Source organism: Typha angustifolia, chromosome 8 (genome assembly GCF_048772165.1).
Source record: "Typha angustifolia cultivar Huaian chromosome 8, ASM4877216v1, whole genome shotgun sequence".
In the NCBI taxonomy this organism is placed as follows: domain Eukaryota; kingdom Viridiplantae; phylum Streptophyta; class Magnoliopsida; order Poales; family Typhaceae; genus Typha; species Typha angustifolia.
In genome coordinates, this window is record NC_133246.1 from 15682167 (window position 1) to 15710104 (window position 27938).

The 27938-nt window shown below is 35.6% G+C and overlaps 1 protein-coding gene across 2 annotated transcripts; it reads left to right on the forward strand.

Moving 5' to 3' along the window:
• On the forward strand, positions 1-27914 carry LOC140765310 (nuclear pore complex protein NUP214). Of its 2 annotated transcripts, none has more exons than XM_073104325.1 (18): positions 1-310; positions 396-604; positions 2616-2784; positions 4177-4323; positions 4895-5019; positions 5430-5542; positions 7300-7439; positions 8774-8936; positions 9068-9195; positions 9345-9904; positions 12288-12440; positions 12554-12611; positions 14754-14887; positions 14971-15095; positions 16237-16567; positions 23939-24149; positions 24283-26109; positions 27536-27914. In XM_073104325.1, exons 1-18 carry the CDS (start codon positions 106-108, stop codon positions 27649-27651), a joined length of 4914 nt encoding a protein of 1637 aa, XP_072960426.1. In that variant the 5' UTR covers positions 1-105; the 3' UTR covers positions 27652-27914. The 2 variants fall into 2 exon arrangements, with proteins under 2 accessions (XP_072960426.1, XP_072960427.1); XM_073104326.1 differs by having other exon boundaries at positions 9068-9192.
• The last annotated feature ends 24 nt before the right edge of the window (positions 27915-27938 follow it).

Here is a 27938-nt window from a genome sequence, read left to right on the forward strand (position 1 = left end):
GCCCAACTTTTGTCCATTCATAAGAGCATAAACACCGACTTTTTCCTCACTCATTACTCTTCCTCTTCCACTCTCGCGCTAGGGTTTAGGGTTTCAAATTATCCAATGGTGGAAGAATGCAACCGTCAAATCCGACTCGAAGAAGAGATCGAAGGCGACCGTGGCGCTTCCGCGGACTACGTCTTCCGTCGGATCGGCGAATCGGTCCCTCTCCTCTCCTCGGATTCGTCCTTCGATCTCAATAACCCTCCGTTCCGGCCTCTCGCAGTCTCCGATCGCTTCGGATCGCTGTTCCTTGCCCACTTGGAAGGTTCGGTTATTTCTATATATCTTCTGCTCTCTGCGCTGGCGGCTGGATTTTGATCCTGATTAGGGTTTCCATGTTGGGAATTTAGGTTTTCTGGTTGCAAGGACGAAGGATGTTATAGGGGTGGCGAAGGAGATCAAGGAGAAGGGGAAGGGACCTTGCATTAAGGAATCGAGCGTCGTGGATGTGCGGATTGGTAGGGTTTCTGTGCTGGCGCTATCGAGTGATTCTTCCACACTTGCGGCTGCTGTTGGTGGAGATATTCACCTATTTTCTGTTCGTGCACTCCTTAATAAGGTAGCACATTGCTATGCTCGTGCTTTGCTAATTCAAAATTTTTAGGTCTGAACTTTTGATTGCTGAAATAAGAACTGCCAAATTGGAATTTAGAGCAAATATGATTAAATCCAACTAAGTTTTTATTTAAATGAACATGTTCGTAGTAGAAATTCTATTCTGTCCAGGTCTTCTTTTAGCTAAGAGTTGCACATATATTCTTTTAATTTGAAATGCTGCGTTGGTGAAAAAAGAAGAGGTGCTAACAATTGAATAGACTGAATTGACAAATATTATTTAGTTATCCAATTTGGGTTGTTTCAGTTTAGTCCCAGCCATGATTGACAATCATTAGAGTGTGCTGGCCATAGATGCCACTAAGCAAGTGACTGCACAATAATGTAAGTTAGGCCTCTATTTTATACAATATATTTGCATTTTTTTCTGTACCTTAGAAGTCATGGGTTGAAAAGAACATAAAAGCTACTATTAGGAGAAATCAATCTCCTTTTTGCAAGATTCTATTTTGTCAATTATCAGGTGATGTGGTTAATTGCTAGGATCGTGGGGCCTTATGTGTCTTGTGAATCTTGTGATCATGATGTTCTTTTGGTATGAACTTAATGCAAATCTAGTATGAATATAATGTTTTGGAGAACAATCGATCCAAACAAGTAACTAAAATAAAATATAGTAAGCAATAACCGACAATAAATTAATCGATTAAAATGATCACTATTAAATGGAAGGAGAGAAAACCACTTAGATAAGGCATTAACTTCCTCATCTCTCAAGTGGGTATGTTGACAGTAGAAATACTTAAAATATGGTGTAAGGAAAGACTTTAGAGTTTAGATTTATCGATAAATGGAATAATAGTGCTTTTGCTTTGAAACCACGTCTTTCTTTTCACGTTCGGGCACCAAAAAATTCTCTTTCATTATTAGAATCTTCTGGACAGCAACAATAACCAATGAAAAGTAGAGACTGAAGAAGGAGAGAGGTTTATAAAAGAAGAAGAAGAGATTAAGAAGAATCTTAAGACGGGTTAGGAGAAAGGAGGAGAGAGAGAGATAAGAAGATGGCAGGAGAAAAATGAGAGATTCTCATGCAATGATCCTTAAATAGGTTAATAACTTTGATTCTAGCTGATTTTAATAGGAACTTATTTCCTAATAGAACTCCAATTGATCATTTTACCTAAATGACTAACCCAATTTAAGTAATAAATCAATGCGGATATCCCCCACATATAAGCTTACCATAACTATTAATTGAGATTCTAATAGGAATTCATTTCTCAATAGGATCCTAAGTGATTACGTTTTACTTAAATTGACTAATCCAATTTAGGTAATAACTCAATACGGACATCCCCCACATATAGGCTTACTATATCTATCAATTGACTAGTTCAATTGATCATTTGAATTAAAAATCAACTCAACAAATTAAATGTGAAAATAAGTTGAGCCTAATTAGCTCAATTAGACCAAAATTAGACTCAAACAACTTTATTTTGGTCAAATTGAAGATGATACCCACATCAGAACTGCTTTGCTCACCTTGATCGGCTTATGTCTTATCTGCCATCTATAGCTGGTGAATAGTTCTATGCAACTATGCTAACTTTTCTACAGCTCCTTCTTGTTGGAAGGTCTGCACTATGGCTAAAATATCAGTCACCTTTTAAGGACAATAGTTTTTGAGACCGGTAATTCTACAGAAGTTTTGTCAGAGAATAATCACATTTTGGCATGTGTGCTCTTCTCATTGTACTTTATGATGAATTGACTCTGAAGATCCGTACATATTGTAGATCTATATTATATGTACTACTATTTTTGTTATTCCAGTTTCTCACTCAGTAATTTAAGTAAAATTTATTTAAGTTCGTATTACATGACGCATCAACTACATTCTTATGCCATCTGATTATCCTTAATCTTTTATCATTTTTTTTTGCCAAGATTTTGTTCTCGTGCCTAATGATGTTAAGATATTTCCTGTTGTTTTTGTACTATGTTTGTAGGATAAGAAGCCATCTTTTTCGTGCTCTCTTAACGAATCTGACACTGTCAAAGACCTGAAATGGCAAAAAGGTGTAGGGATGTCCTTTGTTGTTCTTTCAGGTTATGGCACGCTTTATCACGGCCATTCAAATGAACAACTGAAGGATGTGATGAAGAATGTTGACAGTGGTTTGTACATATTTCTGTATATTATTATGAAGTCCAATTTCATATTTAGTTTGAAGCTTTATAAATTGGAGAAATTTTTTCAGAAGTTTGAAATTTAAAAGAATTCAGAGCTATTCTATTTTGTACTTCATTGATCCAGTGGCTGTGCCATTTCTCCATTTCTTCTTATGTCAGATAGTCTATTTGTAGACATAAATATTGTATCTTAGGTTTCATAGATGCCAATGTTTGATGCTTTTTAGTTAGGAAATTCTGATATTTGCTGTGAATTTCATTCCTTGGGATCTAAGATTAAAATTTTGTAGTTTTTTAATGTGCGATTTTCATATTGTCAACTAATTTTAGGTTTCCCATAAAAGCATTAACTGATATAATCAACTTAAGACAATCCAAAGTTCCAAGTATTGAACAGTTCAAATGATTTTGTGTTTAAACAACAAGAAATTTCCATATTTTATTCTGATAATCTTCCTTTTTGGTATTTTAGATCTTTTTATTTGTTAAACCAATTATTCTACCAAAACCAGAGATGTGATCGGCGAAACTGCACAAAACTTCTGAAGCCGAAGCCCATTTAGCTTGGCCAACTGATTTGGCGGCCTTCATCCAAACTTTTTTTTCATCTTCTAATTTTATCAAGGTTGTAACTTGTAACAAACTGAAGCTCATTTCATTGTACCAAAAGCAGAATCAGGGACCTCGTTCCCTTTCCTTACTAGGTTCGGGCATCATTTGAAGTGATGAAAACCTTATCCATCTTTATCAGTTTAGGTTTATTAGTGGGCACCACCTGGAGAATCAATGGTAATTCTTGCCTCCATACAATTTCAGATTGTGAATTTAGTTATGGAGGCAATCTTCCAGCAATGAAGTTAAGGATTCATTCTTACTGTCCTTATGAAAGCACACAGACTTGCAAGATTGGAGATTATGCATTGGAATGTCCTTTTAAATTGAACTAAGCAGAATCTTGGTTCTCATATTACAAATTCTGCACGGATCTTTCCCTGTTGGCACTTAAATATAACGGAGAACATTTGAAACTGTACTATCTGCTAATCCTTCTCTTGACCTTAAATTGTATTACCATTGAATGGCATCCAAATTCCAAATTAACTACAGCCTCTGAAGCAAAATTTCCTCAGGTAAACGATCTTCATGATTATTATCAATCGATATCATAATCAGCAAAACTGTTATGAATCTCATAAACCTGTTGAAATTGCTTGTTTGTTGTCTTTAAACCTTGATCTAATTTATCAGTTTAGCATCCGACCTTTGAGAAATTTTATTTAATTGTCTGTGAGATACCTAATCTTTGCATTTTTTCCAATAAATGATTGTGTTCGTTTTATTTTTAGCTGCAGCAGTTTAAATTTCTGTTTCTTGTAGTTGACTGGAGTATGCAAGGTGATTTTATTGCTGTTGCAAGAAAAGATTCTTTAACTATCTTATCGGCCAATTTTAAGGAGCAAATTTGTATGTCACTCTTGTTCCAATCATGGCATAATGATACTGATTCGGGGTCCAGCATCAAGGGTAAGCATCTTTCCATGCTATTTTTCGTCATCAAATTGTTCCTTATATAACCTCGTACTAGGCCTTGATACTTCTGTTCAGATAGAATGTATAAAGAGTTTTATGAGAAATGAATATCTAAATATGATTATGAGAAATGGATATCATAAGATGTTTATGAGAAATGAATATCTAAATATGTTTGTGAGAAATGAATATCTAAAGATGCTTATGAGAAATGAATCCATGAAGTTTTATGAGAAATTGAAATAGAATTATTTATGAAATAAAGGATGCTGTGCTTACAACATGGTAGGTTGACAATATCTTTTCAGCCAGTAATTTCCTTATGTTGCCTGTTTGAAGATTAATATTTCTCATATTTCTCAGCTCAAGTGTCTTATGAAGTGCAAGAATTCATTAGTTTTCTTTTTCTCTTGAAATTTATTCCAGAAATTGTGAGATTTCTTTGCCTTGATTAATATCAGCTATCAATTATTTTCTTTGTTAATGCTACTTGTTTACCTAAAGATTTCAAATGGATTTATTAAAAGAAAATTATCGTCACATGGATTTTATTTTCATTTGTCAGTGGATTCTGTCGGGTGGGTGCGCCATGATAGTATTATTGTGGGATGTGTTCGATTGAATGAAGATGGAGATGAGGATGGTTACTTGGTTCAAGTGATAACAGACAGAGTGGGAAAATTTATTGAGGTTAGTGCATATCTACTCATTTAATTTGTTACTGCTTTTCTGTGAAAACAGATTTCTTACTCCACGATTTTACTTTGGGACTTTATTCAGGTTAATTCTCTTACTTGTATTCCTTAGCACTATGTAGCTGATCAGAGAGGAACTTACCATGCAATGAACCCATTTAGTTTACTTGTCTATCTTAACATGGATATATGTTCTTAAGCATAGTTTGGCAATTAAGAAGTTGATGACATCACAAGCGTTATTGGCTTGATTATTCTTTTGAAATTAGGTGCCTAAGTTAATATATATTCATCTTAAAATTTCTGACCATTAATTTTGCTCACTGATGTTTTGTTCACTACTTTAATACTTCCATATTTGTTATGTGATTGAATCACCTTTTGTTTCTATCATCATTCATGTAGGAACTGTGCCAGCCAGTTGTCTTTTCTTTCCCTGATTTGTTTGAAGGTATTTTGTATGATATACTGCCGAATGGATTTGGGCCTCATCTGCTATTGAGCTATCTTGATCGCTGGTAGGAGGAAATTTGAGGTTCAGAGTTCAGTTTTATGCTTATTTATTGTAAAATGCTGTATTGCTTGGTTTATACTTTATAATATTGCCTTCGTAATTATATAATTCAGCTGTTGGAGGTACTTCATCGTATGTGTGATTAGTCTTACTTTTCCTCTGCAGCATGATTTTCATTCGAGAGAAGTCGTGGTTATAAAACACCATGCTTTCTTTAACTTTTAGGTACCTGATGTTGTACCATTATTTCAATGTCTGAGTTGGCCGCATAGGAAGAAGTAAGAAACACAGTAGAATATCATATAAATCTTTAGAGTTTAGATTTGACTTGCCGAGGCAATATCAAAAACAGATCTCCATATTAGCAAAGCTGATAATAGGGCTACTGCCTAATAAGGAAGTACATTTTTTGGAAATGTGGAGACCTTAAATTATAAGATGCAGATTCAGTGGATGATCTGTGATAAAAGCTAGTCACTTTCTGCTTCAGTCCTAGTAGTAAGTGGCAGCATTTTTCTATGCCTTTAGCAAGATTCCGTCAGCACTACTTTTGCCAAGTGGTAAGGTATTTGTGAAGTAGCACATGCAATACCACCCACTGCAAAACCAGAATGGGTAGCGTACCTTGTGGCGCACCAGCATGTCGAGCTTGATAGAGTTGGTGTCAATCATCCAGCACAGTCATGCCAAGTAGCAGGACAATTATATGAGGCATAAAGGTCATTTAAGAATTTAATTCTGACTAAAAGTGACCAAAGATTAGGTGATAATTTTGAGTAGGTACTTTCGGAGAAGGTAGACTTTAATAGACTACCAGTATGACATAAAACTGGTACACTTTTTTTGGGAAGTTCTAGAACATATATTGCTTAATTGTAGCACAAGATATATACATATTAAACACATTCATACGTACACTCATATATGTTCATGTCTATGTATGTATGTATGGCAATGAGTTTCATCTATTTTTTTAGAGATTTAATCTCAAAGCCATAAAATTGTTACTGACTATTACAAATGATTTACTTCTGGAAGGTGTGCAAGGAAAATAGCATTTTATTATAAGTGTAATGTGGATTATCCAATTCTTTTTTTTTTCATAAAGAATATTATTAGTCTCTGGAAATTTGGATATTTTTTATCCTTATATCAAATATGAGATGAATAGTTTCCAACTATTGGACAATAGAGCAATGATACATCCAGTTGAGGAGGTCATTTTCATGCTTAGTGTAGATCACCTTACTGGGGCTGTAGATGTGATTTTGACCTTTTTGATATATAAATATATATGAAGGGGAGTAATAATTTATTTTGCATTACAATTGTCTATAAAAGCTAGTGAAAATGTTATTCAATGAAATCATTGTGTCCTTTACTCCTTTTAATATATAGAAAACCAATGATTTAAGTGCTGCCTGGTATAGTAGATGTTGAGCAGCATGAGAATGATGGTCGTGCCTAAATGCATGCTGAGAGAGTGAGGGAAGGATGGATTTTCATGTTAATCCATTTGTGCTTTGTATCTTTATGATGCTTGTCTAGTACTCAGCTGTACCGACATATTATCTAGATAAAGCACTGAATTTGGCCTTGAACTAATGGAGTTATGAAAAAACTGTTGTACCGAGTTCCATATTACTGCACAGTTGCCAGTGCTCTTTATGTTGATGTAGTATAAATGGACTTTTCCACTCCTTGGACATTCTCAGATATTTTGATTGTTGCTTATATCTCCTATAATGTTTTCCATAATAGGGAGCTTGTGCTGGCTTCTAACAAGAAGACTGTTGATCAACATGTTCTGTTATTGAAGTGGTTTCTTAATGACGAAAGAAGGGAAGTGTTATCTCTTGAATTCCAAAATGACAAATACACTCCCAGGATTGATCTACGAGGTAAATAGTTTTTTACTTTTAGAAAAGCAACCTATTCTCCCTTTGCTTGGTAAATCAGACTATCAGAGAACTATTTCATTTGCACCTGATTTTTTTTTCTCTTTGATTCTTTTGCATTGAAAGAAGAGCAATTATTAAGGCTTGAAGTACCATATTTTTTGAACTCATTTTCTTGGTCATATGCCTTGTCAGTCATCTTATTAAAGAGATTGAATTCTGGTCATCACATTCTTTATCTGGGACTACTCTCAACTATTATTAGACTAATGATAAGTCTGTATTCTGGTTGTCTATATCGAAGCCCCCATTGTCAAATGCTACGTAGCTTGCTCTCATGTTTTTATTTCTAGAGAGTCTAGGGAAGGGAGGAATCAGAAATAAAAAAATGAAGATATTCATATTAATCTGTATCAGTGAGGTGATATACTAAGTATCATTAGCTGTGCAAAACATGCATTTACATGTGGTGGAAGCTAGTTTATGTAATAGGTTTAAATTGTGTGCTACTAAAAGTGCAGTTTGATAGACCATTTCAAAATGTGTGGAAAATTTTGTGGTTGTGACTTCTATTTGATAAATAAACTGTTATATCAAAAGTTGTATATTTGGATGAAATGTTTTTGCTATTGCTTATCCTACTGCACTTTACTTGAGTTCGTACATGACCTACTGTATAATGCCTTCTTGTAATCATTTTCCTGCCTCTAGGGAAGGCTTTCTTAGATTTGGTTTAAGGTGTCTGAAATTTTGATATACTGGAAAGTGTCACAATCCTGTTTTCCAAAATAATTACTTAGTCGCTTAGTCCCAACTCCTATGAATGTTGAGTGCATATAACTTCAATGCTAAAATAATTGGCACCACCTCTTTCTCACATTAGCTTGCACAGATATTGGTTATTTTATATGATGTCACATGAGTCCCTCATATGACTAAATCAGGGTGCAATAGCCCTATCTAGGCTATTAGCTTAGGTTATCTTCATTTTAATACTTTTTTATGAATGTTAATCTTGACTTGTTTCTTTCTAATTTGATGTTTATGTGCACCAGATGAATGTTAATTTGAAATATGTAAACCTGTCATTTGAAATTGCATGAGTTAATTATTTCATTGAGCACTGTTCGTGTTGTATCAGTAAGTTATTTTATCTTTTGTCTGTAATAGACATTATGAGCTTCTTATGAAGATGATATTAATGCCTAACAACACAATTTATGCCATGCAATACTCCAATATGCGCATTTTACAAATTAAAGAAATAGAAGATACACTTTCTAATCATCCTTTTATTATGGACTATGGAGCATAATGATATTATTCTTCTGTTTCAGAAAATGGTGATGATAATTTGATATTGGGTTTTGGTGTTGAAAAAGTCTCTTTGTTTGAGAAAATGAACGTACAAGTTGGTGCTGAGTTTGTTGAACTGTCCCCACAATATATCCTTCTTTGTTTGACTGCTGAAGGAAAGCTTATTTTGTATCATGTTGCAAGGTACCTTTTCTATTTCACATTCTGTTAACAGAATTTATTAACATTCAATAGTTTTAACCCAGTATTTTAGATGACTCAGAGGCAGTTCAGTTGATGCCTTACGTGTCTTTTGACTTGAGGCCCTTGTTTAGTATTTCAGATCCTTCAGAGTTGCCACAATCTACCACCCTTTCTTTGGAAAGTGAGTTGCCTGCAACTGTTTCTGGACAAAGTGATTTGGTGAAAGAAGTTGATGAGTCACCTGCTTTGCATGAAGGTAGCAAGTATTAAAACTTCCAATGTTGTCTTACTGAATTTATTTTTATTTTCATTTAATTTTTAAGCTGATTGAGTATAGAATTTGAAAATATCCCAAAAGTTTTGGCCTTCATCTGAGCTGATTTTTAGTATGTGAATAAATCTTTTCAGGTGAGAAATTGAAATCTACTGGGAGAAAAGATATAACATTACATGAGGAAGAAAATACCCTTGCTAGCATGAGTAGAGTTGTTGATTCATTTAAAACTGATGGAGGTTTAGCCATACCGCTATCCGGTGGGAAACTGTTCGGTGCTGATACTCTCAATAATAAATCACTGATATTTACTTCTGGTGGACCAGCTTTGAGTAATATCAAAGAAAGGACAGGTACTGGGGTTGAGAATAATTCATCCTTTCACCTGCAGAACAGCTTTTCAGCTGAGGCAAAAACTTTCACTTCTTCAAAGGGCTTTACGCATGAACCATCAAGTATGGTAATTCCTTCAACTAAGCCTTTCCAAATTGAAGGGCGCACATCTTCCATGTTGAGGTCTGGAAATGTTGAAACTGTTCCAGCAAGCATTGGCTCTCTTTCTTCAGTACAGGAAGGGTTTGCTGCAGGAAAGTCACAGATTTCTAGTGTGCATCCTTCCCTCGGGAATGCTAGAATTCACAAGCCTCTTCAGATGTTTAACTCTGAAAAGGATCTGTCGAAGCAATTTTATAATGTAAGAGATCATTTTAAAATTCTGAATTTTTAGAGTTTGCTTGGAAACACTGCATTGTGTATGTTTTTTTATTAATGTTCTATGTATTCAATTACCCTTTTCATTTCAGTACAATACCTTTATTAAGGGCTTATGAGTTGTGTACTCCATGCTTTATATGGAAAAAGTTAATGCAGCTTAGTATCGAAGTAAATTAATCCACTTGTCTTAATACATCATATAGAAGTTCAGACATTTTGATGATCTTTATTGAGTTTCATATTAATGTTCAACCGACATGCATTCTTGTTGGTCTGAGAAAGTGCGCATCACTTAAATAGAATATCTTCCATGACTTGAATAAGAAGAAACTCATTTGTCTTACCAATCTTTTGACCTCAATTTTTTTCTTCCATATTTTGGCATCTGATTGATACTACATTTATTTAGTTGTTTTGCTTTAAGAGAAATTTTAATTAGTATTAGTACAAAAGAATGTACAATTATAGTTACTAAAAGCTCTGTATAGAATATTATGAAGTATGTTGCAAAGAGGGAAAGTGATTGGGTCTTCAATATGTTAAGGTGGAATGTAAATGAAGAAAAAGAAAGCCTAGATGGTTATCAATTATGGAGAGTCAAAATGATGGAAAATTGATAATTGATCTTCCGTAAGTGGACTTTGATTAAACATTTGTTGAAATTTCTTGCTGTGCTATTTGACATGCCACAGAAGATTCCTATACTTTGTTGTAAAATTTAATATGCGAAAGATATTCTAAGCGACATTAAACATGCTGGAAGAGACTTAGAGAGAATTAAAACTGAATAATAAAGACATGGGATATTCTGTTTTTTTTGGTGCTGCTTTAGTTTTAAGAACTGCCCAAAATGTTTATGTGGTAAATTTATCCTGATTGCTTGGATAACGTAATTGTGGAAATTAAAATTTGAATCTTTATAAGCGAGTATCAGACTGAGATTATTGTGAATTTACATTGTATGAATAATTATATATAACTGGTTTTGTTGTTAATTTAATATGTTAATGCATAACTTGGAACAATCCAGTGTTTTACTGAGATACCTTCCTCTTTCTCTAGGATCTTATGGCAAAAGTTGCATTTAATTTATCTGTTTATGTTTATTGGATAATTACATATGGATATGCACATATAATAAAGTATTTCCTTGGTGATTGTCTTTTACTTTTTTTCTTATGTAGAGTGCTTGGGTTAAGGAGTGAGGATTTTGGAGAATCCAAGACCTTGAATGCTAACACTTAGTTTATTAATAATTGTAGATCAACTTGGAACTTCAAAATTCAAATAGTTTATACTTTTGTTGCAGGATTTGTAGGGTTATCTTAATATGCTAAGTTTAAAGAATATCAGGTGGAATACATCATCATCATCGGAGCCATTTCAAAAACAATATAATTTTGGTCAGCTTGAGCACAAACTAACAAAATTAGAAGGCTCCACAGGTATTGCAAGTTTTCTCGACTGTCTGTCAGCCTAAGACAACCCTCTAGAGATTAGTGTCAAATTCATAGCTGGAAAAAGACAATACCAAGCATACAAGGATTCAAGCTGTTCTGGCATCAGACTTGCAATTTGTCTAGCATATACCATTATTTGTAAGATGAAGTGTTACATCTGAGCATCAAACATGGGAAAGAACTGCTTGATATGCAATTAGGCTGTTCATGACTGACAAGAATAAGGAGTTAAGGACATTGTAGTAAAGTACTGTCTTATGTTGTCATTGTCAACTATCTATTTGTGGTATTACAGCATTCTTTGCACAGAGTTAGGACTTTGATATCACCTTTTAGCAGTACGAGCAAGAGGTCAGAGCTTTCTTGAATTACATCAAGAGGAGGAAACACTCTCCTGTTTCTGCTTATGTGATAACTGTGAGCAGGTCTTCTTGTAACTTAGACATAATTTTTTAATTTATAAAATAGTAATGGTCATTATATCCTTAACTTTCTTTGATAAGCGATGATTTATCATGATGGTATTGATAATTTCACAATCAGAAGGCTAAGTTTTATGGGTGACATATAATGGAACATCTTGTACTCTAATTACTATCATTTGATAAAACCTACCTTCTCTTTCTAACGCTCTCTATCTACATTACTATAGTGTGAGTATATATATATATATGTAACCTGTAGACAATTAGGATTGATGGAGTTTTAGTAAAAAAAATTGATGTATTTATTAGCTTTTTGGTTAATAATTCTCTGTATTTTATACTTTTTTTTTTTAAATTTCAAATATATTGTAGATACAAAATTACAAACAATCACTGGTAGGAGGGTGGAGTTGGACTCCCACTCCGAGTTCTTTAGAAAAAGCAAAAAGTTAATAAATGATTATTATCCTGCTTCCAGGTTAAGGATATGGCAAATGAACTAGATACCCTCTTATCATATATAGAACAAGAAGGCGGGTTCAGGGATGCCTGCACTGTCTTCCAGCAAGCTTCAGTTTTGACATTAGAGAAGGATCTACGAAATATTTCACAGATATCTCAGATGTGCAAGGTAGCATGACCATCTTCTCTGAGAAGCTTCAGTTTGTTTTTTTGTTATTTTTTGTTGAGAATTTCAGTCCAAAATTTCACGAGCCTCTACTCTTATCATTGTTATCATTGTAGAACAAAGTGCATGAACAGCTTATGAAGATCCAAGATCTTTTCAATAAGAAGTTGCAGGGTATGTCTGTATGCATAGTCTTTTTGCTCACTTTAACTTGAGTGCATATTTCATCTGCCCTTACTGATACATTTACCTGATTATCTAGTTTTTATGAGCTATGTTATATTATATATAATTGTTTGGATGTGTGAGAGTGTGGCTTTGTGTCATTGGCTTCATCATGTAGTGGCATGACAGATAATGAATTAGATCATTCTGGGATTATTACCTTTCACAAATTACTTGGAGGTTACCTTACTTTGGGATAATCTGTAAAATCTTAGAAAATAACAGACTGTTTTTTTCCTTGCTAGTATTCTTGTACTTGCTTGTCAACTGATAATTTACTCTTCTAGGCAGTTCAGGTGAACTTACCCTAGTCTTAGTTGCATTTTCTGGCTATGTTTATGGCCCTAGTTTCTTTTTTGCACAGGTCAGGTGAACTTTCCCTGGTCTTAGTTGCATTTTCTGGCTATTTTTATGTCCCTACTTTCTTTTTTCAAGATTTCCTTTTCCTTTTCTATCTTTAGGGAAGTGCTTCCTTTTCCTTTTCTATCTTGAGGAAAGCTTCAAATAAGAATTAAAATTGATTTTAATCATTTTATAGTAGAGTGTTTCTTGGGCCCTTATTCACTTTCTTTATGTCCTCTTCCTTCTCCACTGGACCCGCTCCTGTTCTCATCTCTTTTCCTTTTCTTTTGCTTCTATTTTTCTCCTAAGATGGATTTAATTTTGCATGGTCCACCTAACCCATTTTAGATTGGAATGTTCCCTTACAATGCAACCAATTCCAAAACAATGATCATTGAGATAATGCTTAAAGCCTAAAAGCATATTCTGGCATGTATGGAGAATTAGGAATGAGATAGAAAATGAAGAATTGCATAAATGTATGCTCTTCATTTTTCGTGTATTAGGATCTTATACAATCGTGTGCTTGAATTTTGTTGTTGCATAATTGTGCTTTAGCATTGTCTTACACATCACAATTTACCAAATTAGATGTCAATTTATCAAGACGTGTATAATGTAGTTACAACTAATGTAAGGGTACATGGCAGCTAAGCGAGTAGATTTTCTATAATAAAAGGTTGCATCTAGGACCTGCATTAGCTTCCGTTTTGTGCATTAGTCATTTTTGAGTTCAATAAAGATATTCAAGTTGGAATTCCATGTTTTATCTATATGACCTCACTAAAGATATTCAGGATGCAGTTTTGTGGTTTTTTAGTGCTTGCCAAGGATGCTGTTATAATTGATAAATTTAGGACATGGTTGAACACTTAGCTAGAGGCATGGAGAATAAATTTAGAATTTAAAGGTTTTAGGAGAAGTAGCTATAAGACTGTATATATGGATTACAAAACTAGTGTGGAGACATGGAGACAGTGATGGAATTATCCTTGAAAGACAAGAAGTATCAGAAATGAAGACTAGTTAGATACTATTATCTATTATTTGATATTCAAGTACTAGGTACTACTTGGAAACTTTTCATGATTCACTTGCTTATATCTGCTTAAAATGTGTGGGAATAAGATGTGTTTCTCATGTATGCACACCACTCCTAGTATGCCAAATGGATGCATGAGGATAGTTCCTAGGCCTTATGTTAATAGGATTTTGCATGTACATTTGTGCTAATCTTATGTCAATCCTTTGGGTCTTGTTTGGTTTGAAGCTAAGCTCCGAATTTGATTAGTTAGTCTCATTTCTTAGTTTTAATTTTTTAGAGAGTAAATTTGATTAGATATAAAAAAGAATAAAAAATATTTAGTTACTGAATCGGTTTAGAGGTCCCTGAACCATTTTAAGGGGGGTCTCTAAACTCAAAGCAAACAAAATCTTAGGTTCCTTGTATATGGAAAGCTAGACCATACCCAATTTTGACAGAGCACTGTACGCGATATGTACCTTGCTGACAACTAAGCAGTGGGCAAGGCAGTCTTTTGGCATATCCAAGTCTTGCATGAGAAGGCTCTATCATGGCTATACTTTTCCACTCTCATCTCATGATAAATTTCAGAATTAGTTAGCATGCATTCTTATGAGTTTCCTGTCATTGTGGGAGTATGATGGATTTCAATTTTGAATTTTATGTAGTAGCTGTTGACATGGCATATACTGTATCCATTATGTTTTTTCCCATATCTTTTCCAGTTTCTGCTAGGAAAATCTACATGCAAGGCATTGTTAGACAAGCTTCTAATAGTCAATATTGGGACATATGGAACCGGCAGAAATTAAATCCTGAATTTGAACTCAAGAGGCAGCATATTCTGAAAGCGAACCAGGTGAGTTGCACATATTTTTTTTGATGGTTTTCTCTTTTTTCAATACTCTGTCAACTTCTTTATAGTGTCCTCTTTTCGTTTAGAACTTGACAAATCAGCTTATAGAGCTGGAGAGGCACTTCAATACTCTTGAGATAAACAGGTTTGGTGAATTTGGAAGAGCTATGCCTCGTTGTAGAGCTTTGCAAGTCAATACTGGACTTTCAAGGTATGCTAAGCATTCTTTACCAGAAACGCCTTATTACGTTCATGTGATTTGACTTAGATCATGTTTAATGGGAGTCAATATAAAACAGAAAACCAAATAACTGTAAGATTAAAAAATTTAGAAGGTTAAGTTATTCTTGTTTTAATTCATTTTTTTAACAGACTTGTATGATTGAGAAGTTTACCTTGGGACAATTTTATTTGCACAGTTTTGCTATCTGCATCCGTTTCTCATGCTTGCTGAGATCTTTATTGTTCACTTGCTGGTTGCACATTTTTGTCTTACAGCTTTGAAACAAAATAGCTTATATATGTGTTGTACGGCTTATAAAACATGCTGGCAGCTCCTATCCCTTACAGCTAGGTGCTGCAAATTCTTATTGAAGACATTTGCAGTCAAGTTCAGCTAATTGAATGGAGTAATAAGGTAAAAACAAAAGGTTGATTACAATTGACCTGAGTCAGACATATATAGACTAAAGTCTCACTTTCACTCATTTTAAGTGACCTTTCATATATCTTTATGTGAACTAACTTTCTGGAATGATGGCTAACATGCGACATATATTCCCTGTTAAGTGGTAAACTTCCTTGAACTATGCCATCATTGGATACATGATGCAATATACATACTCTTGATGAGTCACTTTACGATGTCCTACTTTGAAGTACTTTCTTTGTGTAACAGGAATTCTTTGCCAAGAGCCCAGACTTTCTTGAAATAAGTGGCTTATTGTACCTAACTTTTGTCAATGAAACTTGATTGTATAAGCTAGTAGTAGAAGGTTTGGGTTTTAGTAATATGTGTCTTGTCAGCATCAGATGCTTATAATTTAAGAGCATACAATTTGGCTTTTCCAGATGCTTGAATTATTGTGAATCAGTCTTGGATTTTTTTAGGAGCTATTTCCCATTTTAAACATTATCAATACAGAAAAACACTTATTTGTTAATAAAGTTTCTATTATTGAAGTTTCTATGCTGATAGTTATTCGAAGCAGTTTTTCTTATAGTAATTAGTTTGTATTGTTTCTTTCCTGATATTTTGTCATGTAGGTATTAGATTGTTGAGTTCTGGATCTTTATCTTGACTAAAAATCTTTCTGTTCCAATACCTACTGATGCTGGACCTTGATATCCAGGCGAACGCAATCTGTGCACAGTGTATACAACACACTGAACTCACAATTAGCAGCAGCGGAGCAACTTTCTGAAGTCCTCTCGAAGCAGATTGCTACGCTTAAAATAAGCTCACCCTCTGTAAAAAGAGGAACTGTAGCAAAAGAACTATTTGAGTCGATTGGCCTTGGCCATGAAACCAGTGCTTTCCAATCTCCAGATATAAAAAGACCCAGCTTTGCTCCTGATTCCCTGAACTCCTCAAGGAAAGAGTACCCAAGGAGAAGTTCACCGGGCTCTATAAAGGGTTTTGAACCAGAGACTGCAAGGAGGAGGAGAGAATCATTGGATAGGGTAATTTACTGGAATGGACATTACTCATCTTAAACACTTCAATTTGGTGTGCAAATTAATTTTCTCTTGATATGCATCTGAATCATCGCGTTGCTAGCTGCATTCACAGTTTTGAACTTGCATTGACATAGCATTTTGAACTTGTGTTTCGTATTTCTGGTTAGAGTACGAATGTTAAGTACATAGGAAAATAGTGATAATGGTTTGAGATTGTTGCATTTCTATACTTATCATAGAGACATTAATTAATGAAAAGGTACCACTGCCACAAAAAGTTTCTACAAATTAATATTGCACTAGTGGGACACTCACACAGAAAATCTCATAACAAATTAGACAAACTAGGTGGCTGAATGTTTCTTACAGAAAGTCAGTAAGAGTCCAGTGGACTGCTTGATTATTTTCTTTGTATGCATGGGATATTTTGATTTAATACAAGCATGCGAATGAATCAGGACAGCAGGGAATCATTCAAATTTCAAATAAATGTCAATTAATTGAGCCCAATTAGATTTTCCATGAAAAGATTTAATATCAGTTAAAATTGGGGCCTAAAAAAACAGAATCACAAGGCAAACATTTACTTTCTAGTTCTTGGAAAACAAATTAAATACTTATGATGCTTGGCTGAGATTCCAAGATTAATACTTAGATCAATTAAAGCACAAATTAAAAAAGAAAAGCTCTCAATCTCACTTAATGAAAATAACCAGATAAGATTTATCAATAAGATTAAAGATGATTCTAAGTATACGAATCTGATACTCAAGATACTAGGAAGAGAAAAGAGTTCACTCAAATTGTGGCCACTGTTCTCACCGTTGGAGTTGGAAACCCAAAATCATTTATCCCCTTCTTGATTAGCGATATGCCTTTAAATAGGCTACAACCAATAGAAATAGTCAAATTAAGTCTAGAAATTTCCAACCATGCAAGAAATAATCAAGACAAATCCTTTCCTTATTTTCCCTAACGTTCAGAATTGTTCTGGTTTGAGAAAGGAGCACCGCCAAGTCCACTAGGGGCCTCCTGAATGAATAAGAAATGGACAGCTGAGGTCAGGCTTGCATGAACACAATAAGATAATAAATGTAAAACTAAAATAAATAATGTCTAAGATAAGTAGGGGCTAGAACCACATCATTAAATCTAATGTGGGATCCATGCCCCTATGCTTCTTGCATCCATAGGTTCGGTTGAACCTAGGCTCAAGTCTCTGACATGCATAATCATCTTGAGGTAGGGAAGAACTAGACCCTGTTGATTTCGGAGAACTGTCGTACTGCTCCAAGAGGTCTTGGTGTAGTCATTGGAGCTCATCCCGTTCGAGCCAACTGCCTTTCAATTTAGGTTTACCCTTCCACTTCACTAGATACCTGCGAGTACCGCAATTCTTCGTAGATGCAATGTTATCATCTAACATTCTATCATTATCATTAGCCATTCCGGTATTTCAGGATATAAGGGTAAATAGGGGCCCTAAAAAATGTGTTCTTTGGTAGGTTCAGTGTTAAGTGGGTTTTCATGATCAAAATCCGGACCTCTAAATTATATCTTGAATATTAAAAGTAGAACTTATGCTGAATTGGCAAAATCTTTTAAGATATCAACAACACAAGTATTGCCATTTGAAGGGTCTCATATTTCGAGCATGTAATTTCTTGGAATTTTCCAGTGGAAACTGTTTCGAATGAAAGCTAACCATAACATAATCCCAACATTAAAAGATCTAAATCTTTTGTGTAAATCAGCTTGGGCTTTATAATGTAATTACTTTATTCAATTTTCCTACTGATTTTTTTATGCAAATTATGAATATGGGATGCAAACTCTGGTGTAGACTTGGACACTTTATGAAATGGAGAAATAGGGACAAGATCAATGGCTTGTCTAAGCCTAAAACCATGTGTGATTGTAGACGGACTCATACCTGTGGACCTATTAACCAAGTTATTATATGCAAATTCAGCACGAGTCTATTTGAGATCCCAAGTTATTATAACCAAGTGATCTTAGCACCTAAGCTCTTATTAACCACTTTTGTTTGTCCATCAATTTGAGGATGTAAGGTTGTAGAGGTTGGAGTTTTGTTCCCATTTTATGCTAGAGAGTTTTCTAGAAATAACTTGTTAACTTTACCTCTTTGTCAGATACTATGGTCTTGGGTAGACCATGTAGACAAAAGACCTCATTAAAATACAAAGTTGGAACTTGAGTGGCATCAAAGGTCTTAGAACATGCAATGAAGTGGGCCATCTTGGAAAAGCGGTCCACAACAACTAAGATAGAGTCATGCTTTGACCTAGGACAAAATCTAGATTCACATCTTGCCGACAGTAGTTCGGCACTAGGAGGGGCATATAGATGCTAGCATTTTGTCTCCTTTGTTTAGCTAGCTAGCAGGTATGACACTTGCTTACAGAAGAATATGTTTGACCGCCTCAAGTGTCTTATTATGCCCAAAATATCCTGACATTCACTAGCATGCAATTCCCAAACAAGAAATTCTTGAAGAGAGATACCAAGAATACATAAGTATTGCCACCTGAAGATGTAACCATCCTATAAGAGAAATAGATCTCATGAGTAGTATCACTATCCGCAAGGGTAAAAACCTCTCCAAATTAGGACAGAAGGCATACTCTTTCATCTTCTCAAAGTCGATGATAGATGCATTCTTTGAACCAGCATGTACAGACATCGGCTGCGTTTGTCAATAGCTTTATTTTCAAGCTCTGCTTTATGGCGGATAGTATAGGTGTGGTCTAGGAGGAACTCGACACATTTACCTACCATGCCTTGAATTTAGATTATTTTGGGAGTTGATATAACACATAGATTCATGGTCAGAAAATATGACAAATTCTTGCAGTAATAGGTAATAGCGCCAATGGCGAAGATATGAATTACCGCAAAAATTTTCTTGTCACATGTGAATATCTTTGTCAGGTTTTATTAAGTTTCTCACTAAAATAAGCGACAGAATGAGACTCTTGACTTAAGATTCCACCAATTCCAATCCCAGAGGCATCACAAATAACCTCAAAGACTTTCGAAAAATTGAGAAGCCATATTACTGGGCTTCTGTCATTTTTCTTTTAAAATTTCTTTGAAGGCTTTAGTAGCAACTTTGGACCATGTGAACTTGCCTCTTTTCAAGTAGTCGATAATTGGGGTCATGATAGTACTGAACGCTCTAATAAATTGACGATAGAATGTGGTGGCTAATTCATGAAAACTTCGCACATCCCTAATTGTGCGTCGTTTAGGCCACTTGTCTATTGTTCGAACCTTTTAGGGATTTGCAGCTATGCCTTCAGTTGTGACAATGAATCCTGAGAAAATCATTGATATGTCAAGAAGGTACACTTTTTTGGATTGGTGTACAACTGCTCTTTCCTCAACACAGTGTAGACCTAGCAGAGGTGGTCCAAATGTTGCTCCTAAGAGTTACTATGCATGAGAACATCATTGAAATAAACTACAAGGTACTTCCCCATGAAGGGTCATAACATTTAAGGCATAACTCTTATGAATGTACTTTGAGTATTGGTTAAGACAAAAGGCATAACCATCCATTCATATAGACCATCCTTCGTCTTAAAGGCTGTCTTCCATTCATATCTAGGTCGGATGTGAATTTGGTGGTAGTCATATTTAAAATCTACTTTGGAAAAGATAGTGGCTTCTGACGTCATGTCTAGCATGTCATCTAACCAAGGAATGGGAAAATAGTATTTGACTATTATATTGTTGATGGTGTGACTGTCCACACATATATGCTATGTTCCATCTAACCAAGGAATGGGAGGATTGACCCTTTTAATCATTGACCTATGAAACTAGAGGGACTTGGCAATTGGCATCATCGAGGTGTAACACTAATGTGTAGGCTTTCTCAAGATTGTCTTCCTCGATCATGCAGCTTGATTTGGAGATCACTTATTAAGCTAAATTTGAGTTTGGACCAGATCTTCGTAGGGGTATCACGCTCAAGGATTGTGCATATTACTAGCAATTCATCAAACTGAGTACATAGTCATTTGTCTTGCAATGGTTGCTTTTGGCTTAGAGGGGTAGTGCAAGAAAAAGGTGGAGAAGAGGTCCTCTTCTTCTCCTCGTGCACATGGTCAGCTGCCTTGCACTGGTGCCTTCTGGCTTAGCATGGCAGCCAGTGCGCTCCGCCGGCAAAGCGGCTGCCGAGAATGCCTTTCAATACATTGTTTGGGTTACCTTATGCCACTTGTACAACAATTTATGGTAGAAAGAGGGAGGAAGATACTTCAATTTTAATTCGAATATGACGAAGAGTATTATGTCGGACCAGTATTGGGTAGCTAGACCACTAAGCTTCATAGCGGTGAACTTGACTTTCCTAGGCTCAGTTATTGTATACCAATCGAAATAATGATCCATGTCATTAAGCCAATCTATGAAGCATCGAGAATCGATCTACCCATCAAAGGTGGGTAATTCAACCTTGATACTCCTAAGGTATTCTTTCATCGGGATTAACAATTTGATTGTTTTGGTTATGCGGATGACAAAACTTATTATGGATTTTGTGCTCATCTTCCTGCCTAGGGACTCTATCAAACCTCTCATTAGTAATTCTCTGAAATTCAGTTAGGGTGTCCCTTGTATTATTAACTTCTTCATGAGTGGCCCCAACATCTTGTTCAATTTGAGCCATGTAATTTACTAGATCATCATTTTTTAATAGATTTTGGGATCCATTCCGTCAAGTTTTGAAGTGCAAATGGGTTAGACTCTTGTGAACCACCCAATTGGTAGTTGGTACCACTAGGTTGTGTATATGCTATGTGCGTTGAAAGAATGGATGTTATTTTGGGAAAAAAATGCTGGAAAGAACAACTATCCTAGATTTGATGAAAAAAGTACTTAGAAAAAAGTTCTAAATGCGACCTAGACTCTATATGGATGTTTCCCTACTTGAACCTGACTTTGATACCAAAAATGATGCAATACAAGCATGCGAATGAATCAGGACAGGAGGACATCATTCAAATTTCAAATAAATGTCGATTAATTGAAGCCAATTAGATTTTCTATGAAAAGATTTAATATCAGATAAAATTAGGGCCTAAAAAAACAGAATCACAAGGCAAGCGTTTACTTTCTAGTTCTTGGAAAACAATTAAATATTTATGATACTCGGTTAAGATTCCAAGATTAATACTTAAATCAATTAAAGCACAATTAAAAAAGCAAAGCTCTTAATCTCACTTAATGAAAATTACCGGCTAAGATTATCAACAAGATTAAAGATTATTCCAAGTATATGAATCCGATACTCAAGATACTAGGAAGAGAAAAGAATTCATTCAAACCGTGGCCTTTGGACTTGTCGTTGGAGTCAGAAACGGAATCAGGCGCCCTTGCTAAATGTTGATGTATCCTGTTCTTTAGAGAAGACGGTGTTAATGTTCGATGTCTTGGGGAAGAAGATACTAGGGTTTCATACCTCCAGGTCTTTGGTTTCACACCATGGATCTCAAGATTGCTTAGCAATTTACCCAAAATCATTTATCCCCTTCTTTGTTAGAGATATGCCTTTAAATAGGCTACAACCAATAGAAGGGGAAAGGATAAAATCAAATCCCTCCAAATAAAAAAATATCCAACTATGTAAGGAAATAGTCAAAACAAGTCTGGAAATATCCAATCATGCAAGGAAATAATTAATACAAATCCTAATCAAAATAAATAATGCCTAAGATAACTGTGGACTAAAACCACATCATCAAATCTAATGTGGCACCCACACCCCTATGATTCTTGCATTCATAGATTTGGTCAAACTGCTTGAATCTCTGACATGCATCATATTTTGATTTTGGGCTTGTCAGAAATTTTAAGCAGTGATGTGCATGCTGCAGTTAATTTATGCCCCCATCTCCATCAATCCATCATAAGAAGGGGACTGGTGTCACATTTATCAAGCTTAGCATTGTTTGCATTCTTTAGCCTTTCTAGCACTGTTCATAAATTGGTATAGGGATTGTCTTCTAATGTAATCATTGTAAGTTTTTAACATGATGAAGGCATGAAGCAAATATTCAGTGGAAGTGGAAGCACTAAAATAATAGATGTGTATCTGAATGAAGGAGCACAGGCCTAGGCATTAATAGTTCAGTAGTGAGTTGACATGCTTTCTGAGCTGAGGATGCATGATCATTCATGAAAAGAGGGGACATTAGAGCACCTGAAAACCTAAAAATAAAAAATCGTAGTGGTAGTGGATTATCAGCTAACACCTGGAATGCTGCTCTGAAGTTAAGGTAATTTTGCTTGTTTCATGTCAATAGTGAGATGTATAATATCTTGTAGAAACATAAGATTTTTGAATCAGTATAAGATTGTCGAAACACAGTCTATTAGTTCTATGCTTTTCTTTGTATTGGTTTCAGGTTATTTAATCTGTAAGTGCACTGTTGCTTGAATATTGATGCAGAAAAATTAACTTATAGAATACAGTGTTCCTTTTACGTATCTTCTATATGTGAAGGATTGCTCGAAGCCTCAAAGGTTTGCAATTCTCAAATAAGCTATTCATCAAAGTGAAATTTATGTTTCTTTTTTTTAATTAAAATTTTTATAAAGGACTGCCTCTTGAAGTTGGTACAATGAAGTCGTTGGAAATGTTGCATTGGTTCTACGTAATATTGTACATAGTAGTTACTTGCTGTGAGATAATCCGTATATTTTGGCAGGTCAATAATAATTTCATTTGCAGTGATATGTTGTTAAAAGGTTTTATACTTATATGTGTGACATGAGAGAAAAGAAAAGGACATTAGGACATATTCAGTTTCCTGTTTCTCTTATTGTTTTTGTTACAGATCTTTATTAGGTAATCTCATGCACGCATGTTACAAGTTGATTGGCACAATAATTTCTTGTACCCTTTTTATGATTTACTGGGCATTTCACATTTCTTTTATGGGACACCTCTTTGTTTCTGTAAACATCTGGTCTGATATGTTTAATGCAAGTTGCTTATGTTGTCAGTTATTACTTTAACCTTCTCATTACCTTTCATTATTGCAATTCCCATGGCATTGGGTATTTGCATCATAACTTTGTCCGTCTGACTGGTTTAGTTCAATCTTTTCACCACGTACTATAATTATCACTGAACTTGGATTTTTAGGTACTAGTGTACTCAAGAACTGCCATGTTTGTGGTGGGTTTCTTGATCAAAGAGTAATGAATACTTGAACAGAGATCTATCACTTTAACTTGAGGTTTCTTTTATTTTAAATTTAGGGATCTGGAAGAGTTATTAGTTGTATCAGAATTAGGAAGAGTGCATAGACATAAGTTCAATACTTTTAAAACTTTTTGCAGAGTTGGAGCTCTTTGGAGACACAAAAAACCACTGTGAAGAGAATGACACGACAAGAGCGCTTCAGTGTCAGCGGTCATAAGCCATTCAAGTCAAGCAAGGAAACATTTGATTCTCAAATGAAAGCTATTGTCCAAAAAGATAGTGGACTGCCTGCATCTTCCTTTTCTGAATCATCTGCAAGCAAGTCCCAATTGTACCCTTTGAATGAAGGTATCTTTCTAAGCAATGTTATTCTGGAACTGGAAGTAATTCACTCTAAATGAATTGGAAAATGCATGCCAGCATTGTTAGAAATATGTTTTCTTTCGTCAGCGATTTTCATTCCCCTGTCCTATTCTTGCAGGTGGTAAAGAGAAACTGATCACACAAGCTTCTGAATTTCAGCAAAATTCTGTTTTTAAATGGGCGAGGGACTTCACTGGATCATCACAGAATTTGGGGTCAAAGTCTCATTCCTTAGAAGAGACAGCGAGAATTGCTGCTCAGCAATCAAAACAGATGGTGCCATCACAATCGCATTCTAAAAGCGCTGTTATGAGAGAGAATGTCACTTCATCTGAAATAACCCGATTCACTCAGTTAGAGGGTCAGGCTAATTCTTTGACCTTTGAGAATATTACAAAACCCAAAACAATTTCCAATCTTCAGCTTGAAACATCTAAACCGGCCTTAACATCGTCAAAGTTTCCTGGCAATTTATCACCTATGAAGACCACACCACTGGAGAGAAAAGGAGAAACTACTTTGAACTTGAAAATTGGAGAGGATGGTCTGTCAAAATCATCGTCGGGTAGCATGAAACAATGGGACGGTTCTCTCAGATTATCTCAGTTATCACAAGAGGGGAGTATATCGGCTCTTTCATCAACATCTGTAAATGCATTGGAAAAGGCTGCTCAAATGGATACATTGACCATCAAAGAAAAGTCACCTGAAACAGTATCAACTAAATCAACAGTTCTACCTCCTTTTCTACCTGTTTCATTATCAGATTCTAATATTTCTTCAGGTGTTGCTACATCCATGACATCATCCTTACCGGCCTCATCATCATCAGTAATGACTCCTGGAAGATCATCTCTGAGTACAAGGGCTGTAGAAGAAAACAGTCAAATAGCTTCAATTTCATCATCATTATTATCTGTATCAGAGAGTCCAATATTAAAATGTCAAACATTACATGTGGCTGAGGTTAAATCTAGGTCTGAGCCAACTCCAGTAGCTGTAAATGAGGTCTCATCAGACTTGACGAGAGACCACTCTAGGCCTGAGCTAGTTGGGTCAGGCTCAGCTGCTAGCGAACTTTCAATTGGATTAATTTCTGGGACAGAACCCAATTTGCTTCCCACCGTAAGTGGCAACTTATTCTCTCCGTCATCTAATTCTTCGCCTCAGATTCCATCTACAGCATCTTTTGTGAGCACAGAAACTAAAGAAAATATTGGACTGGATGTTACTTCATCACAAGAAGATGAAATGGAAGAGGAGGCTCCAGACACAAGTACTGTACTCAATTTGGGTTCACTTGGTGGGTTTGGCCTTGGATCTGCACCTCCTCCTAGTCAACCAAAATCCAACCCTTTTGGTGGGTCATTTATTACAACTAATGCAAGCAGTGCAAGTTCTCCAAATTTCTTGACAGTAGCCCCAGGGGAACTCTTCCGCCCTTCTTCACTTAGCCTCCCATCAGCTCAACCAGTGCAGCCATCCCAACCTATGAATTCAGGTCCATTTGCTAGTAACTTTTCTGGTGGACTTGGTGGATTTGGACAGCCTGCACAAATTGGAGCTGGGCAACATGCACTTGGATCTGTTCTCGGTGCTTTTGGACAATCGCGACAATTAGGTGCTGGTGTACAGGGCATGGGCTTTGCTCCTTCTGGTGGTTTTGGTGGAGGCTTTTCATCGGCAGCTAATACTGGAGGATTTGGCGGTTTTTCTAGTGCTGCAACAGGTGGGGGCTTTGCTGCTGTTTCTTCCAGTGGTCCAGGATTTGCTGGTGCTGCTACAGGAGGATTCGCTGCTGTTGCCTCTGGCAGTGGTGGGTTTGCTGGCGCTGCTAGAGGCTTTGCTGCTCCTGCTGCTGCCTCGAACACTGGCGGCTTTGCCGCTGCAGCTTTAACTGGCAGCAGCTTTGGAGGTGCTGGCCAAGGTGGTGGCTTCATGTCAGGTGTGGCTATAGGAATGCGATCTTTTATTTGCTTGAAATTTAGCATAAATTAGTGCTTAAGAAATCTCTTTATAAACGTTACTAACCAAGACAGGATGGTGACCTTGAGACCATGTGGTTCCACTGCCAGTTATTACTGCATAATTCACCATTGTTTAGTGTTATATCATAGATGCTAAAATGTGCTAGTATGGTTGCACCAAGCTTCAAATGTCCTCACCTGCTTACATTGGCCATAAATGAAATAACTAAAACTACTCAGAGAGGTTAGATGGTGTATGCTCTTTGCTGATAACACTCCTTTAGGTGATGATTTTAAGACAGAATTGAACACTGCTTAATATGATATATTTCCTGCCTAGGAGAAAATACGTACTTTAATTTGAACCTGCACTTAATTAAGAAGGAACATGATAGATCTCTTGCATAAATTACAAGAATATAGCCAAAATAAAGCTTGTGATCTGGGATCCTTGCTGAACATTTAAGCGTAAAGGGACATTAGAATGATCATATGACTGATTGTGCCTTTGGATCAAAATGATGGGTAAGCAGAAAATAACGTAACTAAAACTTGAGTTTCACAGAAATGAAGAAAATGCATGGCCACACTTTAGTTATATAAAGAATCACTTACTAGAGCTAAACAGAGAAGGATCCATATCACCAGCCCAAATAATTGGGACTAAATACTAGGTTTTGGTTATTATTGTCTTTTTTGTTGCTGCCGTATAAATGACACCATGATTTGAATTAGTGAGTGAATGCTGCTGTCTTCTTATTGATGGCCTTGAAGTTGTACTGCATCCTAAATTAGTGCGCAATTTCTTAATGGAGGTTAAGCTCAGTTTTTAATGATCTCATAATGGGATTTGGAGGTTCACTTCCATAGTACTATTACAAGTAGAAATGCAGAGGCTTTTAATGCTGTCTTTTCGAATAGAATGATCAGCAACTAAGTTTCCTCTTTCTCATAGAAGTTTGCTTAGAGTGCATTAAGAGATGTTCCCATCTGGTATAAGATTGAACTATATGAGGTTTTACTTCTTTTTTCTTTTTATTTCGTCATATATTTTTCTCCCAATCCCATAGATAAAATTATATAAGGAAACTATTTTTCTACGAGTCAAGATTATCACATTTCAATTTCTTTCCAGTACTGGTGAGAAAATTTATGTCCGTATCCACCTTGAGACGTAATCATCCTCCCTTTAGATCATGCTCATGCAATGTCTTTTATCAGGATATATATGCAAGTGTATATCATTGACCGGTAGTTAAGGGAGGTAGTTTTTTTTATGTTTAAGGTGAGACTTGAGGTTGCACCGAATTGTTACTTGCTATGCTCTTGTGAATGTGAGATGTTCAATATACTTGATTATTTACAAAGGGCGAAAGCTGAATGTGGCAGTCTTGCAATATGCAGGTGGTTTTGGAGGTTTTGGTGGCAACCAGGGAAGTGGTTTCTCAGCATTTGGTGGAAGTAATGCTGGTGGACCTGGAAGGCCTCCGTCGGATCTTTTGACACAGATGAGAAAATAGTTCAGAGTTGCAAATTTGACTAAATTTTCATATGCAGAATGAGAAGTATTGGAAGCCATGTCATCTTTTCTGTTCAATCAATATTTCGGACCTGGTTCTGCTTACGATTGAGTAGAATGAGGTTTTTGTTGTAAATGTTTTTTTTATGAGAAAAATAAATGTCTTATTTTGTTCTTACTAGAATAGAAAATGTTTTATTTTGTTATTCGCATGGAACTTGAAAGGTTTCTTACCTGATGAACCATTTGCCGCCTAGCTTCATTCCCCACTCTGTTGCTCTTGTTGAT